Genomic DNA, 20524 nt, shown 5'->3' with positions numbered 1-20524 from the left:
TCTCTTGATACAGATATTTTGCTGTGACAGTTTCACCTGAAGACGGAAGCTTGTGTTGCTTCCGAAACGTCGTGATTTTATTGTTTTATTTTTTATTAATTTTTATTTCATTTTTTACCTACGTGACTTTACCGAAAGAACTAAGGTGCACCAACCCGAACTCCCACCACACACGCACACGCGCACATACACAGTTGGCAAACACCCGTAACATACACGCACACACACCCACAGCAAACACGTGCACACATCACCTCGCATCACACACACACGCACACACGAACACACCTCCAGACCTTGGCAAATAATTGCGCAGTGGCACTTACATATAAGGGCAAATATCTGGAAGCGCTCTTTTGTGTTATAATTGAGCGGGCGGCTGCATATAAACTTCCCATCGTGGCCAAAGTCTTGGATTTAGTGGAGGGAAACTCGTCGTCTGCGGGTTCTTTGCAAGGTATGTTGTGTGTGTGTGCGTGCGTGGGGAGCGGTGGCGGAGCGGTTAGCGCACTGCCCTGCAAACCCAGCGATCCGAGTTCGATTCCCGCTCACGGCCAACACCGGTGGCGGTTATCTGAACCGGTCCCGGGCCTCCCCTAGGTCGACTCAGCCTCAAATTAGTAGCTTGTGCGTTGTGTGTAGAACTTCGCCACTGGGGAGATAAAGGCGACCGGGCGTGGTGCTGGCCACCCACCCCCTCGTGGTGCCGTGCCGGCTTTCATAGGTGCTACTCGCTAACAGCACTTGCCCCAACAGTCTGTTATATTCTATACGGGGGATCTTTGTTTTGTGTTTACTACAAACGGAGCGGTGGTTTGCCAACCACAAGATGTGATAGTCATGACATTTTCGTAAATGTCAATACAGTGCGTCACAGGAGAGTCTGACCTTAACTCTAACGCTGTTCTTTTTTTCCCCGTTAACGAAGCTTCAAATTTGTGTCAGATATCACGAGATGCGCTGCCGAGGTTGATGTCTACAAAATGAACACGTGCTTCTCTGAGTTGTGTCCACATGTTAATCTGTCAAGATAATCTGTCACGATTATTATTCTGTGCTGGGTACAAATTTTTTTTCACGTTATGACTTAAAATGTTGGCAGCTTAAGTACACTGCCGAAATAAATAGCATTTGTTTTAACACTGCAAAGTTCATTCAACAAAAATAATAGACTTCCGATTCGTCGTGTGAAGAAGGTGAACTCAGAGTTTTGTTCACGAGACCACGAGGGCGGTCCGGGGTCCGATGTTTTCCAACACCACTGGTTTCAGAAGAATACTCTGCAAACTTTGCTTTTTCCTCGGAATATATAATTTCAGAACAACCATACGTGGGATAGTCTCGTTATTTTAGATTTTGTTTACTTGATACGGCGACACAAAACCTCATGCATTTTTTTAGTTTTCAAAGTTACCGCGCGTCAAATTGAATTCCAATAATTGAGAGTTTGTGTGCAAACTGGGCTAATCTCTTATGGACGTGCAGCTCTTGAAATTGGGTTGACTCTCGAAGCATTAGGGGATTAACAATAATCATCGACTTCATTTAAAATCCAGTTGAGGGAATCACACTTAAGCAATTGTAACGTTTGGAAAGGAGATCTTGGATACGAAGCAAACCCGAACAAATCCCGAAACAGTGCTATGAACTGGCCGTTTGAGCCTCCCACGTTGATATGAATCTTGCACGAAATGTGCTTAGTTTAATATCATACTCATGATATTCTACTAATTCACTGCGGATGTCGTCTGGAGGTCGATTTCGTGCAGGATCTGTCATGGTGATTCCCAGGCACCCGATGTGTTAATCAATGCGTATATACACGACGAGTGGTTATAATTACAAATATTAATGACAAAAGTAAAGCTATGGTTTGCCCTGCATTGTGATAGATCACAGTCCCCACGTGCCACTGTATATCTGGTGACATCTGACACTTATTAATATAGATATTTACAAAAAATGTTATTGTCGATAAAAAAAGAACGCACAGTTGTGGGTCATGGGAGATTTTTGACCATACTTCACCATTCTGAACAATGCGGGTTGATAAAGAGAGTGCACAGGATCGGTTTAAATATCATTCGCCCAGGCTGATTGTCAGTGGTGGGCAGGAATCAAACTGCAGCTTGGCAGATTCGTAGCGCATTAGGTATGCAAACCGTGGCACTGCTGTTTGCCCCCTACAAAAAGTAGCTAACACCAGATTATATTGTATTCACATTGTGTGCGCGCGTGTGTTTATATATGTATCATACATATTCAATTACTGCCGCTTCAGGCAAAACGAAACATGGAAATTCAATAGAAGATGCAAACATCAATCTTCTGAAATGGAGCGGAATATATTCATGTTTAACATCAGCGAGAGCTGTGGGCAAAAATAATCATCGCAATTACATTTACGTGTTAATGAAATGTAATTGAAGATTTATACGTCCACTAACAGGGTAGATAACGACCTATCGGCCAAACGAGATTATTTCCTTTTCGTGACTTTAAACAACCTCTGCGGTATGTAATTTCATTGACATGTTCTTCAGTGTATATATCACTACAGCAGGGCATTGAAGGTTCATTTAAAACTAGCTTATGTTTTTTTTATCATCCACAAACTGCATCTATTCTCAACATCAACCATGAACACATTATACTGTTACTATTCAGACACGTATTTTTCACTATGTGGTTGCAAATGTTATTTTTTCCAAAAGTATAATTACGTGACAATTCTTTAACATATAAAATACATCATTACAAAGCTCGTGTTGCGTTTAACGTCTTTCTATTCATTCAAATCACGACGTCTCAGATTTCCTTTGCAAAAGTGGCAATGTTGTTTAATGCGTTTCAAACCAGGTGATTTGACCGCCTGGTTAAATAAAATACACTGATTCGGGGGGGTGTGCATGCACCTCCAGGCAAGCAGCTGAGTTCGCCAACGTTACACAATACACATTCAACGATTCACAATAAAGGGATTTTTTAAATAGACTTTTGTATCATAGTATAAAAAGGGGCTTTACAGTTCACCATGTGGTTGGAACCGTTGGACCAAACGTTGGCTGAACGTTCCATGTTTACTGGGTTACTGTGAATGGATGATGTTTGCCACATGCATACGGTATGTACTGTATGTCAAAAAAACACACAGTTAAGAGAGAAAGCGTGTTTATCCCAGTAAAAATAATAGTGTAGTACGTCATCCTATTGGCGTTCTGTTGATGCAAGAAAACTCTCCGACACGCGTTGCGTGTCTGGGTGTCATCAGCAGTCATGTACGTGAAAGTAAATGGCACCGTGAGCAAATGTTGAAGACAGAGCGCTTCTCTTCAAATGTTGGGGCCTGTTCAGCACCGAAGATCAACATACACGCAAAACAGAAAAGCAACTGTACAAAAACTCACTATACGTTGACGCGAAAAACAAATAGTAACAATAGTTTACAGACTCACACAGAGACAAACAGAGAGAGACACACACAGTGAGTTTCTCTCTCTGCTTGTGTGTCTGTCTGTGTGTCTCCCTGTCTGTGTTTTGTCTCTCTCTCAAATTTAGCAATCTTTGGAAGAACGTAATCAACCAGGTAGGGTGTTGACTGTTGTGTTGGCCGACTCTCTGTGTTGTATTGCATTCTATTTCTAAGTTTACTATGTTTGTTTTCTCATTCATTTGTAACCTGATGATGGTTGCTTGTGTTGCAATCGAAACGTCGTATGCGATTATTATTTAATTTAATTTCTTTCTACGTGACTTTACCGAAAGAACCAAAGAGTAATCCCTGCAGTCACGAAAGCTTCGAACCTGTCCGATGAAGGCTTCCTCACGCGATCTAGATCGTGGTTGTCGTTTCACCATACGTTCACCATTTTGGTCAGAATTGGTTGGTGAAAGGGGTGATCAGGGCCATTTCAGGCGAACCGGGTTCGATTCCCGCTCACGGCCAACACCCAGTGACGGGCCTCCCCTAGGTCGACTCAGCCTCAAATGAGTACCTGTTGTAGTGTGTAAACATCGCCACCGGGGAGACAAAGGCGGTCGGGCGTGGTGCTGGCCACCCATCCCCTCCGTGTACCGTTCCGGCCTTCATCGGTGTTCGATAACAGCACTTGCCCCTAAAGTCAGTTGAGCCTATACGGGGGACCTTTGTCTGTGTGTGTGTGTGTCCGGGCATTGCCTGGTCGCGCTTCACGGATGAAAGGGTCAACGCTTTTGACGTCTCGGGCCCTGCACGAAATGGTCTTAATGGCAGGGTGAGGCGCGGCGTGGCCCCCATGCCGTGCTCATTAGGGACTGATTAGGAGGGAGGCACCCGGGGTCACTGCGTACTAATGCACGGACGCAACCTGCTCATGGACACACGACCTCATCGGGACGTACGTATGTATGTTGAACTTTTTTCCCACCGTACATAGCCAACCGTGCTAATCGGAGGTGCGGGGGAGGAGGAAAACACTGAACGCAAAAAGCACTTCTAAAGAAATGAGTTTCTTGAATTTCGATTTCAAAGTGCATAGCTCCCAGTGGATTTCTAATATCGAAAGGAAGAGCGTTCCAGACGGCCACCACGGTGAGGATGAGCGGAGTTCGCGTGATGGTTTATGCTCCTTGACGAAATCTTTATCTCCAACTGCCACGCCAAGCATACAAATATATCTATTGATTTCAAATACAATTTGAAGCATCTTTATCACTCCACTACTAGTTGAGGTCCTCACCATGCCGTGTTGGTTGTGGGTATTGTTGAACCACCATTGTGAATTTGGGGCGGTGAAGGAGAGGGCACACCACGGCTGGTTTAGATATGACACGAGGTCTTGGCTGCCGTTCTTTGCGCGAGAAGCTCTAAATTAACCATGTCACTGGCCACTGATGTTTATCGTATCTGGAAAGAGGCTTGGGTCACCCGATTCACCCCATATATATATACACACATATTTTGTGAAGGTTGGACAGCTAGCATACGCTGGATTTGCAAGGCTATAGAATTGCAATTGTTGTGCACGTGTGTTATCGGTTTCAGTGTCAGTATCCGAGCGTGATAAAAACTAACAAACATATCTTTTTTTTGCATTAGGGAAATGTGTGCAAGAAGGCAAATGGCATTTTTAAAAATATTAAACGTCAGAATTTAACGTCAGAAAACCACGCGCTGTCAGCAGAAATGTAGTGATTCCCCAAGTGAGCAATTAAAATATATTCTTATGCCACTATATATACGTAAAAGTTGTGCGTAAGAATCAACTATTTAGAATGTATGTAAATGATATGCTGATGTTACTCTCAGGCTAATGGAGCGAGACAGAACAAACGAGACTTAGCATACGAGATGAACAATGCAAGAGAGACGCAAAAAAAATATTTGAATAAAACCATGACCGTGAATTGTGACCAGGAATCGTGACAGCTTAATTATGGCAGAGGTGAATAGAGTACTAGTTAAATGGTCGTCTGTCACAGGATAGTGATGCAAAGCTCACATATGCATAAACAAAGGCTTACGTGTTCACACAGTTGCAGTTCCACAGCTATTGTTAGTGTCATCCAGGTTAGTCCCTTCAGAGGCTCATGTCATGAGCATTTAGCAAGAGGCTTTATGTATTTTCGTCTTCTTGAGTGTTCTGCCTAAAGACAGGTTCTTGGACCGAGTCTTCTGAATACAATTAATTGTTTTTACTCTATGGGAACCTCATTTGCCAGTAAAATATGATAATTGGTTTTTTACCCTTCTATTTGGCAACAAAACTGACACCTTTTTACAAGGAGTCATGTTTGCATAGACCGCAATACCTGCAGTCATAATACAAACAAAAGAACATAACTCTGAGTTATGTTTTTTTGTTTGCATTGACTTCAGGTATTGCGGTCTATGCAAACATGATTCCTTGTAAAAAGGTGTCCGTTTTGTTGCCAGATAGAAGGGTAAAAACCAATTATCATTATTGTTTTTAATTAAGTATTTTTTTTGGGTGCAAAGCAAGATCGGCCTGGGTTCGATTCCCAACTCGGGTGTGTTGAGCGTGCATGTTCTCCCCCTGTACTGCATGGGTTTCCAATGTGTTCTCTGGTTTCCTCTAAAAGTTCAAACACGTACAATGTAACCGGTATTGGCCAAACACCCCAATGCTGATGAAATTACCAGTAAATTACTCAATTGGGCTTACACATAGCAACATTTCCCTCTAAAACTTGGCAGGACCCTCCTGAAAAAAAACACAGTCTTGAGGCTTTCCTGCGTAATGATGTTCGGTGCCGTTAAGTTGACCATGAAGTGAAAGTTGCATTTTTTTCGTTTACGTTTCACTCGCGTGAGTTGTCAAAGTTCACTTGTCAACACTGCTCCAATTCTGCAATATTTTCTGTCCCAACCGTTGCTGACGTGTTGAAAATTAAGTGAAGCTTCAGCAATTAAAAAAAAAAGATTGTGAAGTCAGATGAAAGAAACAAACCTTTAGGATAGCGTCGTGTAAACCAACATTGTTGAGCTGATTGCAGAAATCAGTCCTGTGAATACAGTACTCTATGGAGCAGTGATTACAGGACGTTTTCAGACAGTGGGTAATCATGTAGGGTAGTGCTCTACCGTGAAAGCAGTTTGTTGAGAGATTCACATATAAATACTAGCCATTGTCTGTTTGGTAAGTTTGGATGTTGACCTTCTTGTCCAACATGCGTAGCAACCGCGAAAATCGGAGGTGCGGGGTTCAGGGGTATTTCACAGATATATTTAAATTGGACATCTCAGATATGCGATAACTTTTTTTGTAACACTTTTTATTTTATTTACCACCCTTTATCAATTCACTTCTGAATGGAGGCCTCGCCGTGTCTCTCGGTTACGGCGGCTGTTTGAATTTACATCAACACACTTGGTCATTGCGGGCTGGTGAAGTGGGGTAGTAGGTCCGTGTGGGTCCGGTTTCAGACATCACTTTTCCACTGGGCCTGGAATCAAGCTCAAGTCTCTGGGTTCAGGGTGCGGTGGTGGAAACCACTGCACCACAGTTCCCACCGGAAGAAACACGTGACAGGAGTCCACATTTGATCCTTATGGCGGTATCCCGGGGTACCAAATAATACTAAATGGCCGAGACAATTACATGTTTTATTCCTGGGACACTTTTTTCTCCCAGGGGTATACTTAACTCCACAACTGGGGTACCAATCAATCCAACATCAGTGCTAGTCCGCGATGTCGAAACGCAGCGAGTACGATTGCGCTGAGACCCTGAGCGCTCATACGCACTGTAGCGGTGCATCGTGTACAGCTCGTCGAGATGAGTCGATTGCCGCATCGCCGACCATCAACAGACTAAAAATGACTGCATCACGGACATCATGCGAGAGCCGGGGTAATATGGTACCCCGGGGAACCGCCATAAGGTGAATTTAATAACATTCACTGCCAGATAAACAAGATCGCATCCATTGATTCCTGTGAGACTGCCACACATTTTCGGTGGTATGTGATGCCTTAATAAGAGGATCGTATACAAACAATATTGCTGATTTTTATTTAAATCAGATATACGTATTGCTGTTTTTTTAGGACTCTCTTCAGATAGCCAATTTTGAAAGATCAGCACAAGCACTGGAATTTATAAGTGTAGGGAGAGGGTTGTTCAGCATACGACAAACAGCAACCGCAGGCCATGATGGCCTTACTATACTGAATAGGGAGAAAACCAGTATTGTTGTCTTAGCTCAGCCTAAAAGGCCAATCGCTCAACATACACGGTGCTGTCACCTTGGTGTGCAATGCACACTGAGACCTTTTTGTGTGTTACAGTCTCCATATCCACTTTCTGCTACCAACAGTAGTGCATGTTGTACTGTGCTATGATCCTACACGTGCCCCGGCTTCACCAACCCACGCTACCTGGCGTTGTGAGGTTTGGTGAAATGACTCCCACAACTTTCACGGCACGGGCAGGTCCTCACCCAGCAGCGTGTTGACAAAATGGCTCTCTCAACATTTGCACTCATATTCTTGGTTCTTTCGGTAAAGTCACGTAGAAGGGAAATAATAAAATAATAAAAATGAAACATAATAAAATAATTCTCACGACGTTTCGGCCACAACGCAAGCAGCCGTCCTCAGGTGAAGAACTGTCTTTACCGAAAAAACCAAGAAGATGAATCCCTGCAGTCACGAAAGATTTAAATCGAAATATAACTGGGTTTGGTCAATAATGGAGATAATCTCAACACGGTAACTCACGTAGAAGGGAAATAATAAAATAATAAAAAATAAAACAATAAAATACAACATAATGAAATACAAAAACACAATTGTATTTTATTATGTTTTATTTTTATTATTTTATTATTTCCCTTCTACGTGACTTTACCGAAAGAACCAAGAAGATGAATCTGCGCAGTCACGAAAGCTTGAAATCGAAATTTGCACTCATAAGTACGGGCCGTTACGTTTTCGGGGTTGTTGCTGTACAGCTGTCTGATGTGTTTTTTTGGGTCGGCGCATTGCCCGACGTTTCGCTCTGCGTGCCGGAAGGCTTCACCAGAAACGGCATCGCTCTCGTGCCGTTGACGTGAGCCGTGGCTGTGAATGAACCTTTGATCGCCTGGCTCACATTCAAGAGTTGCGAAGAGCTGGCGTGGACATTGATGACATCAACAAGCGAACGATATTGTCTCCTTCATATGGATATCTCTCCAAAAAAACTATTTTTTTAAACAACCCATCGGCCCAACAGCATTCAGGGAGTGCACAATTTCAGCAGCATTGAGTCAGTACAAGCAAACTCTGGCTCATTAGCAGTCAGGCTTGGTCGAATCAATCTGGTTAAAGTGTCAGATGTTACAGGCAAAATATGGGTCCTAGTTCGACTGGACATCTGTGAAAAAGAGCTCTATGTCTCATCGGATTCCTCCAGGATGAATCAATATCCATGTATGACACGGGCGATTTTTCCACGATAGGGCTGAACAAACTGGGTCACCTGTGCGTGCGAGGAGCGAGTGAACCGCAGGTGGACTGAGCGAACGCGGACTGCTCGCGACATGCGAGCAACGTGCACGCACCCAGAGCATCGCGCTCTGCTCCCGCTGCTGCCACCGCTGCTGCTGCCACCGCTGCTGCTGCTGGTGGTGGTGGCGGTGGCTCCGTGTGGGGCGAGCGCAGTGGAGGGATGCGCTCGAGGCTGCGCGTGCGAGGCGGGCGAGGCGGGCGCCAGCGCTCGGTGCTTCCGACTGAGCAGCGTCCCGAGCGAGCTACCCGCGGGCGTGCGGCGACTCGAGTTGCAGCACAACAGCATCCGTCGCTTGCAGGCAAGGAGCAGGGTGGACGGGTGGAGGGGGGGGGGTCTCTCCGATGGTGTTTTCCAGCAGTGCCTTGGAGGTGCCATTAATACCAAAGGCTCCAGCATCACCGACATCACCGTTAACCACTAACAAGAACAGCGTTAGTAGCAGCAGATGCTGCTGCGTTTGCACACGCAACAATGCCAGCACTATCATTAACGCGGCCGGTTCTAGCAGCACCATCATCATCATTGACACGGTTAACCACTAACTCTATAACAGGAGCATCGTTCACACACCCACCTGTGCCATCAACGTTATTAATACCACTGGCCACTTGCATTAACACCATCGTCATCATTAAAAATACCTCCAGCACCATTATTCACATCATCATAATGAAAACCTCTATCATGAATGTGCCCCAGCAGAACCAGTAGCAGCATTATCACCCATTTCACCAACCCGCTCTGACCAGTGTGGTGAAGTATGTTCAAACAGCCACTACGACCAAAAGTCCATAAATGACGTCACGCACCTAGGGGGGGGGGGGGGTCAGACATTTGTGACGATGTGTGACGAGGGGGGGGGGGGAGTTTGAGAAATGTGACGTCACATCAAAATGCGCAACTTTAAATAAATATAGACACAACACGTTCTACTTAATTAAATAGACTTTTTAATAAATGTTTTCTCCTACAACATCAGAAGCTATTATAGCTTTCACCTACCTTAGCTTTATTATGTTGGGAAGGGGTCAAGGAGGGTAACCCCGCACACGAGCATCCTTCGTTAGCGGATGATTGGTTCGCTAATGAAGACACAGAACCACAGGATGCAAGCACCTGAGTACCGCTGACAATGTGAGCGGAGACGCTGTCAAGACACATTCGTGCAGCGGCTGATTGATTTGTCCTTTGACTTGTTTGGCTCGGGACCGCCGGCAAACAATCGCCCACCCCCCCCCGCTCACCCCCATCATTGCGCAAGCGATTGGTGGGGCCGCCCAGGTGCAGGATGTTTACTGTGGAGCATTCCCTTCTACGGTCAGGGTGGGGGTGTGCAGAGCGGGGTGGGTCATGCGAGGTCACAGGGACCCCAGCCCCGCCCCCCTTCTTCACCCACCTCTGACACGACGAGCCAGCGACGTTCATTCTTTCGTCCGTGCCACTGAATTGTGACCGATTGGGTCTCGTTGGTCCCGCGTTCATTTGCAACACGTTTGAACGACGATGCGTGCTCGCGTTAACGACAGCTCATCATCGACTGGACCGTGTCTTCCCCCCCCCACCCAATCCTTTTGCGCGTGCATCGATCGCCTTGTGTTTATACGTTTGTTGAACACGTGGCGTCGCCTCCTTGTTAATCCGGCCGTTGACAACGGCCCGCTCGAAAATTGCCCCAGTTCAGGCCCCTAAGGGTTCCCAAGCAGACGGTTTCTGCAAAGGCGCCTGCATTGTGAGCAAAGTTGGTTTCATCTCGTGTCACCTCGTCTTAGTGTTTTAATCAAGAGTGCTGCATGTTGCTGGCCGCGTAGTGTTTTGGGGACCTTTGGGTTGATTGCATGCCAGCGTGTTTCTGTTTTTAATCTGTAACGGTGTGGAATGATTGCTGGGTAAGGATAAGGATTCTCACTTAAATGTCACAGTATTTCTAAAGCTCTATACCAGTGGTTCTTAACCTTATTGGAGGTACCGAACCCCACCAGTTTCATATGCGCATTCACCGAACCCTTATTAATTGGAAAAATAAATATGATTTTTTCAAATTCAAAACATAGGTGTATATGTTTTACTGGTGCACAATCATATGAGTCAGGTGTGTGTCTTAACCTCCGCCGAACCCCTGAGACTGACTCACCGAACCCCTGGGGTTCGATCGAACCCAGGTTAAGAACCACTGCTCTATACACATATAACCCACCCTCTTCGCCCACAAATTTCAAAAATGTATAAATTCACTAGGACAAAGGGAAAAGAGAGAGGTAAAAAATATAAAACGGAAAAAAAATATCTCACGGCCATTGCAGAAAGATAAACGATGACCCACACGGAAACGCCGCGACAATCACCAAAAAGCCATGCCCCAGCAAGTCTCTAAACAAAATGAGAAAGTCCGGCATGACAGAACAACAAGTATAACCCGTAAAAACAAAGTTTTTCACTATAAATCCTTTATATGCGTGGCGGCTAGAGTCCTCTCGTCCTCTGGCTTGAGATGGCTGCCACCTATGGGTCAGATGATTGCATTGCACCATTAAGCAATTGGTAATTAAATATAATATTTTTGTCCTAAAAAGTGTAAAATTTTGGGGAAAAAATTTCACGAACATTAATTGTCACGTACAACGAGTCTGTGTGCAAAATGTCAGCTCGATTGGATCACGGGAAGTGGGTTAAAAAACGACCGAAAGATTTGCACGGCCGTAAGCAAGCAAGCAAGCAAGTGAACTTAATATAAAGGATTTTAAAATAGCTGATCCAGTCCCTCATCCAGGCACCTCACGAAATCACCACCATCAACCTTCACCAAGCACCAATGCAGCACAGAAGTAATGCAGTTTAACACGTAGTATGCTTTCGCGAACCAATATCATCCATAATAGAGGTTTTTGGGTTAGATCACGTACATATATGAATGTGTCGTTAAAACCCGCCACCACCCGACACAGCCAACTAGTAAGGGCTGTCACGTAAACACAACATGCCAATTCGTCACTAGTACAACACTAGTGTATATTGTAGTGTATAGTGTAGTGTATAGTGTAGTTTACTAGTACAGCAACACCGGTGTGTTGGAAAGCCAAGCCCAAACATTTACAATGTGAGTACGACGTTTCGCCAGTAATTACAACTAGCTTCATTAGGCGACAGCCAGATGAAGTAATGTAGTCACGACAGGCAACCGGCCGCGAAAGACCCCACGCTGAAAGACTAACGGGGGCACATCTGTGGGTCAAGAAGCCAGGCGTGGGGGCCAGGAGACAGTGTGGAGACCAGGTCAGAGACAGGGCAAAACAAAAACCTCTCTAATATGCCGTGTCCTTTCTCGAACACGTCCGCTATCATATTTTCACCCGCGAAATTTCCTATTCCGGAACGTATCCCTCGCGAATAACGAGAAATGGTAGTATATCCCCTGTGAGGGCGTGTGTGTACGAGTATGTTGACCCCAGTGCCTCTCTACAAATCGGCTCTAATGAGCACGGCATGGGGGCCTTGCCGTTCCTTGCCTGCCCATTATGGCCATGTTGTGAGAGCTTGCTCGCAGGATCGCGAGAGATGGCAGCGGCTTCATCGGCCATGGCTCATGACGACGACGATGATGGGGAATTATTTATGTTATTGCTGTAAAAACAGCAGTATTCTTTGCCCGTCTTTCTCCCGTTAATCTCCCCCGCCTTTCTCCCCTGTCCATCTGCCCTGTTCCATCTCCCCCGTCTTTCTCCCCTTGCCGTTCATCTCCCCTGCGCACACAGCCGTCCGACTTCCGCTCGTTTCCCACACTCGAGTCGCTCTTCCTGTCGTCGTGCGGCATCGAGCTCGTGGAGGACGGCGCCTTCCTGCCGCTGCGCTCGCTGCGCACGCTCGACCTCGCCGGCAACCGCTTGCAGGCCGTGCCGCGCCGACTCCCGCCGGGCCTCGACACGCTGCGCCTGCACGACAACCGCATCGACGGGGTGCGGCCGCCCGATCTCGCGGGCCTGCGCTCCCTGCGAGTGCTCGAGCTGCACGGAAACCGCATCGGCGCGCTCGACCCGGCCGCGTTCGCGACGCTCGCGAGCCTCGCCTCGCTGCGCCTCGACGGCAACGCCATCGAGGCGCTCGGCTCGACGGCGCTGCCCTTGCCCCGGCTCGTCGCGCTCAAGCTCGACGGGAACCGGCTGGCGTCGCTGCCGGCGACGTTCTTCGGCGCGGCGCGGAGCCTCCGCTCCGTCGGCCTCGCGCACAACCGGCTGCGCAGGTTCCCCGCCGGCTTGCCGGCGAGCGCCGAGACGCTGGCGCTGGAGGGCAACCAGATCCGGGCGATCCGGCGCGCCGACGTCGCGCACCTCGTCCGCCTCCGGGAGCTGAACGTCGGCGAGAACCGGTTGTCGTCCATCGAGGACGGATCGTTCTCGGAGCTGCGCGCCCTCGTGTCGCTGGAGCTGCCGAGGAACCAGCTGCGAGCGCTGCCCGCGGGGCTGCCCCCGCAGCTGCAGAAGCTTGATTTCCGCTACAACGCGGCGACGAGCGTGTCGCGCGCCGACCTGTCGGCGCTGTCCGAGTTGCGGCACCTGCTGCTGGAGAACAACAACATCAGCGCGGTGGAGACGGACGCGCTCTACGGCTGCGGCAAGCTGTCGGACGTCGCCCTGGAGCAGAACCAGCTGACCTCCATTCCCGTCAGGTGACCCCAGCCTCGGCTGCCGACACCTCTCCCAGCGGATTGCGTATCCATGCGGTGCATCATCATCGTCATCGCCATCGTTATCATCAATTTATCATCATCAATCTACTGTGATCATCAGTCATCATTGTCAATATTAATTTTCAATCTATCATCATCATCTTGAGAACATGCATTTACAGCTGTGGGCTGCAGTGAAATATGCTGCTGACATCAGCACTACTGCTGCTACCACTGGGAATTGATTTTGGGTGCAGTAATGACCAAATCACCGAGAAATGCACCCGATCTCATCAGATCTCAGAAGCTAAGCAGAGTTGAGACTGGATTGTGCTTGGATGAGTGACCACCATGTTCAGCATAGGGCAGGTGAAAGCTAAATCCAATATTGTATTTACTTTTATCCTCCAACGCCTACGATTCCTGCCTTCATCAACCCACACTGACCAACGTGATAAAGTATGATCAAAGATTTCCTGCCATCCACCCAGTGGGCAGGCGCTCATCCAACGGTGGATGGACAAATTGAAGCTATAATGGGCGTCCTAATGGGCACATCATACCCACGTATGGGATTAAGGGCCGATGCTGTTGGGGTAAGGGATGTAGTGAGGCGACAGGTTAATTGCAGTGCTATAATCTGTGGCAGTATTTTGCATTGCATGGCCAGTTGTGAAAATAAACCCACAGCAAAAAGAGTGAGACCAAAAATGCTTGTTTAGAAGGGACTATTCTTTAAATATTCCTTGCTGAAGGTTAAATATAATAATAATGAAAAATCACCTGGTTGCATGTGATCATTTATGAAGCAACAATTCTCTGAAATACATTTTCTCAATTTCTTATTTAGCCAAGTGAAATCCCACAAACATGAATTATTTCCTGTGACAAAAAAATATTGGGGGCAAAAAAATAGGCTATTTGTGTAATTGAGCTGAAAGTGATGTTTACATTTAGAACGTGAGATTTGGTACTGCGACAGCGTTCCCTGCTTTTTCGAATGCCATCTCCCGGATTTCTAACTGTAAACCAAATAGAAAAGTGGCCTTGGAGCGAAATAGTATGCCCCATGTGTTGTCATACAAGTTATGATTGGGGCCAGGGTCAAGATTTGGGGTCAGTCATGTGTAAAGTGGCCAATAATTGGATGGCTTGAGAAAGCATGTTACGACCATTTAGCTCGCAGGCTATTAGTCACGAGGCTAGTATGCGCAGAAGGTTAATAGGCTGTAAAAAAAGGTCAAGGTGCAGCACTGAAATTGCTTGATCACGCCGCTGTTGGTGGAAGAGCTTCCACAAAGGGCAACTTGGCTTACTCTACCATGGTGGCCCCGATGTCCTGGAAGAGATGGGAGTATTCACATTTGTTTGTACGTACGTTGAACTTCATTCGCACCGTATGTAGCCAAACGTGCTAATTGGAGGTGCGGTGGAAGGACAACACTTTTACCCCATCACACGCTGCCTGCCGATTGGCTGTGGTGTACTCAATGATACTGCTGAGCAGATAAAGGCAGGCGGCAGTGGGGGAGGTGGGCGGTTGTGGCATTTAATAAACTCGGAACCTTTGTTTTGTGGCAGTGACCTCTGGACATCAAATTATTAGGTTTTTTCGGTAAAGTCACGTAGGTCAAAAATTAAAATTAATAAAAGTAAAATAAAAATCAAATAAAAATCACGACGTTTCGGATGCAACACAAGCTTCCGTCTTCAGATGGAACCGTCACAGCACGATAGCTGTATCACTTGTATCACTTGATACAGCTATCGTGCTGTGACGGTTCCACCTGAAGACGGAAGCTTGTGTTGCCTCCGAAACGTCATGATTTATTTTTTATTTTTATTTTATTTTACTTTTATTAATTTAAATTTTTTACCTACGTGACTTTACCGAAAAAACCTAAGAATATGAATTCTTGCAGTCACGAACGCTTCCAATCTAGAATCTAGACATCAAGTCCAGCGGGCTAGACCATCGTGCCACGGCAGCGTTGGCATTGCTGAAAAAACTCTGGTGCCATCAATTTGCCTGCTGCGGGAAATCGATCTCCCTGGGATAGCGCAGCAACAGTAGCACGTGAATCAAATTGCGATGTGCATAGATGTTTCAATAATGCATGGCCGCTGTTATGGCTCCTGTGATCAAATTGACTCACTTCACCACCGTATGTGACGTATCCAATTACTATATGGCTTAACACAAATCAATTTGGCCCAAAGCTACAACGCCTAAAAAAGCTGTTTGTACCATTAGATTACAAGTGCGTTTTGCCAGCACTTCTAAGCCCATCAAGTCAACGAGGAATAAAAATGTACGCGTACGCGCGGTGGATTCTGTAATGCGTGCGTCAGTCCTGGTGTTTTCATTTATTTTAAATGAACAAAAGTAATGAAGTCCACGTGCAATTATCACATTGGGTGCGTAGGCGTGTGCAGGGTGTGCACCATCATCGCATTTGGCCAAGAAGACTTCCATCATTAGTTTTTTTTTTCGCCAAGGTTTTCGGTATAGCCCTTAAAAACAACTTGCCCGTTTTTTTTCCAAAAGCAAATCCCTAAATATCAAATCAACACGACGCTAAATATTTCATTCGCAAAGGATTATCTTTACGCGAGTTATCAGGAGCCCCTGTTGGAGATGGATCGAGCTAAGCGCTAAGGCATAAGCACTTTAAAAACTCGCCAAAGAGCTTTAATAGCTACCCCTTTTGCAGAAAAGAGAGTTGGGCAATGCATCATAACTAGTTGTGAAAATTCCACATTCTCATGACGGGAGGAGTCTGTAAACACGTGACAACCGCCGTTTTTGTAGTGGATGTTGTTGTAACGTTCTTACCCACCCCGACTGGACATCTGTGAAAAAGAGCTTTATAGCTTATCTGATTCCTCCCGCAGTATAAATAAATAATTCTAATTTCCGATTCTGACTTCCCGCAAAGTGGTGCCTAGTTTAACCACCTTTGAGGTATGATGAGCCGGGTACACCCCTAACCCCCCTTCTGCATGCGTACCACACATTCTAACCATTGCACCGCCCAGTAGCGAGTGAAAACGTAAAATAAATTTGCAACTGAAAATTCTAACAGTGTCTTTCTAGCACATGCATTCCGAGGATGCAAACCACACAGCCTGTATGACCCCCCCCCCCGCCCCAAGCCGTAGTCTTTATTCATGAGACGCAAAGACTTATAGAGTGGACGTCGCTGCACGGCCACAGTATACTGTGCACGGGTGACATTACAGTCGCATCTTCGGAGTGCCGCAAGTGGTGCGCCCGATCATAACTTCAAAGTCTCTTTTGTTGTTGTCACGAACAAAGCTCTCGGCTCACGTCAGCACTCTGGGGTTACGTGGTGGGCAGCAGAGGATAGCGCGGAAAAATCCACTGTTGTCCCGTACTTCTATGCTCCCACGTCTGTGTTGCCCGCCTTCAACCGTCACAGGCCAGCGTAGTGGTCAAATCACCCCCCGAGACCTGCACAGCACAGGGAGGGATTGACAAAAGGGGCTGTATAATTACATATAAACTCATGACAGCCCACAACACACATCCACCAAGTTACCTCTTTTTCCACTGCACAACCAAGCTGTGCTGGAGCCGGACTGAGGCAGCCCGGTGTGGCTCAGGAGGCACCAGATTATTTTTGTTTCCAAAGCAGAACCAGAGGTGTGCTGCTGACATCACATTGCAATGTCAAAACAATGATTAATCGCACGCCCGAGCCTTGCTTGGGCCTCGATCCAAATTCAGGACATCTGTGAAAGAGAGCTGCATAGCTCATCGGATTCCTGCAGTGGAAATACATATTCCGATTCTTAGATTCAGGTGTCTTGCGAGTTCATTGTTTCTCGGTTCAGTTCTGGTGAACCACTTGTGTCGTGAGGGCTGCATGCCGGCTCAGCTCATCCGTGCCAGTGGCATTGCCTGTCAACCCCTTATCGGTGCCTACCTTCTACCTTATTACAGACCAATTCAGACATTATTGGTCACCCTGTGCCCTTATAAATCTCAACGTTCATCCTACAAAGTCCCATCACAAGGGAGAAACACAAACAAATAGACACCGTTTTTTGTTCTTTCCTGTATTGAAACAGTTGTATGCCGTATGGACCTTACAACTCAATTTCCCTGTACACTAATACGGAGTAAACCGCATGGGTTGACAGGTAAGCAGTGACAAAGTGGGGTGCGGGGGGGGGGGTATAAGCGCTACGTTATTTCTTGCGCCAACGCGCTTATAAACCCCACTCCACCCCGACCGAATTGGTGACCGTCTCCTCTCGGGCGCGCCGGACTTCACCCAACCCCCGCAGGCTGCCCGAGTCGGTGACCCGCCTTGACCTGAAGGGCAACTCCATCGCGAGCGTGCGCGCCTCCGAGCTGGCGCCGCTGCACCGCCTGCGCGTGCTCAACCTACGCGACAACCGCCTCTCGACGCTGCCCGCCGCCGCGCTCACGCCGGCGCTCAACCTGCGGCGCGTCTACCTCGACGGCAACCCGTGGCGCTGCGACTGCGCTCTCGCCGAGACGCGTCGCGCCCTCGTGCGCCGCCGCCGCGCCGAGGTGCGCGCCGGCGTCTGCCGGTCCCCGCCGGCGCAGGCTGGACGCAGCTGGCTCGACAGGGCGGCGGTGGCAGCGGCGGCGGAGGTGGGGGCACCCGGTGGGGCACCTGGTTGCGACGGCGGCGAAGAGGGCGGCGATGCGGAGGACGAGCAGTCGGCGGGGGCGCAAGACGGCGAGTACTACTACGACTACGACAACACGGACGAGTACTGAGGGGAGGCGCGGACACTCCGGGGGGTGGGGAGGGAGTTCGCTACCTCGTCCTGTTTCGCGAGATCGTTCATCTATATGAGGTGGCCATCTTGGGGAAAAGTCATCTTCTAGGTTCTTTCGGTAAAGTCACGTAGAATGGAAATAATAAAACAACAAAAATAAAACATAATTAAACAATTCTCACGACGTTTCGGCCACAACGCAAGCAGCCGTCCTCAGGTGAAGAACAGGTCTGTCGAGAAGACAGAGTCTGAATGACACACCCCAGGCTTGGAGCGTCTATTTAAGCTGTGACTTTACCGAAAGAACCAAGAAGATGAATCCCTGCAGTCACGAAAGCTTTAAATCGAAATTGGGGAAAAGTGTTAAGTCTTCCCGGGGCATTAAACATTTAACAATCGCGGTTTTTGTTGTATTCGTTGTGTGACAATACAACACTCAAGATAATCAGTTTCTGGTAATGTGAGACGTTCTTCTACCAATGATATGTCCCAGTTTTTTTTGACCTAAGAGGTGGCAAACCTCGCGTCCAACACTCCTGTGCGTTACGGCGATTATAGTCAGGGCATAATTCTAGCCATGGTCTTGTCCGAGGCGATGGCCTGGAAAATACTTCTGTGCCCAGGCAGAGCACATTCATCACAGCTCTGGCTGTGGCTACCCTACGGTCCGGTTTCTATGCCTATTCCAGTCAGTAGACCGGCGACCCGGAATGCACAGTGAGAAATGAAGCCCTGATAATTGTTTTTTTACCTTTCTATCTGGCAACAAAACTGACACCTTTTTTTACAAGGAGTCATAGACCACAATACCTGCAGCCATAATGCAAACAAAAAACATAACTCTGATAATATATGCACTGTCCTTGAAGTTGATTGGTCCACACCCGAGACAGCTTTCCTTAGAGCCTAGTCTCACATGGGTTGGACCAGGTGACGCCAAAAGGCACACAACTCAAAGACAATGCACCATCAGAGTATGAGAGATCGGGGAAGCATTTACACCATTGGAACCTCATTTGCCAGTAAAAAATATGATTGGTTTTTTACCCTTCTATCTGGCAACAAAACTGACACCTTATTATCAGAGTTATGTTTTTTGTTTGCATTATGGCTGCAGATATTGTGGTCTATGTAAACATGACTCATTGTAAAAAAAGGTGTCAGTTTTGTTGCCAGATAGAAGGGTATAAAAACCAATTATCATATTTTTTACTGGCAAATGAGGTTCCAATGGTGTAAATTAAGTCCCTGTTTATAGCGGTGGGCGCCTGAATATTGGGCAGTGTTCATTTTTTGGCCGACTTTATTGTGGGATCCAGAGGTTTTTTTGTATTAAAACACAAGGGGGCATACGAAGCTTTGCTAGCATCTGAGGGCCATTGTTGCCAAAGTTAGGAATAGTGAAACGTATGTGGATTGTTTTACAAATTAACACGGTGGGCACGCCGAATGTCAATGTTTAATCAAGCGGGGTGCCGGTAATTTTAGCTCAATTGGTTGCTGGGTTGATAATGTGCCTGCTGGGCCAAATAATTATTTGGCTTGATAATTGTCTGCGGGTGACTGAGCGCTCATCTGCGGATCTCAGACCAAATGTGCTTATATATTGAAGGTAGTTAGTAATTTTACACACGAAGCATTAATTATATTTCTGCAGTATTTTCTACGGTTGTTTTGTTTATACTAATAAACTTACGTTTTTACGTTAGTTAAGGGCATGTAACTCATCGCAGATTAGTACATGTTTTATTTAGCCTTAGTTAAACAAAATATCAGTAGTTATTTACCAATGCATACGTGAAGTACTTTGGCTGTTAGTGGTAAAGTTGACTTTGCCTTTTCGAAAATATCATCATTTGTAGAAGCATAATTGATCTTTCTACGATTTCTGTAAAGTTTGTATTTTTCATTAATAAAAGGAATCAAACGGAGAAAAAAAATAGTCTGTCTTTCAAACACCACCTGCGCTTTTGGTTTGCAACCAGGCTTCCTTTGTGCCATAAAACCCACGGTGTTTTAATCACACGGGGGAGGTCAAACCATTTTTGCTAATATAAATTGTAAAAAGCCTGCCTGCATGTCTAATGAGCTG

The 20524-nt window shown here is 46.7% G+C and overlaps 1 protein-coding gene across 2 annotated transcripts; it reads left to right on the top strand.

Moving 5' to 3' along the window:
- The first annotated feature begins 321 nt into the window (after window positions 1-321).
- LOC133352290 (nephrocan-like) lies at window positions 322-20366 on the top strand. 2 transcript variants are annotated; one of them, XM_061567856.1, is made up of 4 exons: window positions 322-457; window positions 8980-9291; window positions 12743-13653; window positions 17968-20366. In XM_061567856.1, the coding sequence occupies exons 2-4, from the start codon at window positions 9025-9027 to the stop codon at window positions 18428-18430; spliced, it is 1641 nt and encodes a 546-aa protein (XP_061423840.1). In that variant the 5' UTR covers window positions 322-457; window positions 8980-9024; the 3' UTR covers window positions 18431-20366. The 2 variants fall into 2 exon arrangements, with proteins under 2 accessions (XP_061423840.1, XP_061423847.1); XM_061567863.1 differs by having other exon boundaries at window positions 334-457; window positions 8977-9291.
- Window positions 20367-20524: the final 158 nt, after the last annotated feature.

This window comes from Lethenteron reissneri, chromosome 5 (genome assembly GCF_015708825.2).
Source record: "Lethenteron reissneri isolate LAM-NWPU_2019-01 chromosome 5, ASM1570882v1, whole genome shotgun sequence".
In the NCBI taxonomy this organism is placed as follows: Eukaryota; Metazoa; Chordata; class Hyperoartia; order Petromyzontiformes; family Petromyzontidae; genus Lethenteron; species Lethenteron reissneri.
This window is presented reverse-complemented; position numbering and strand designations above follow the sequence as displayed.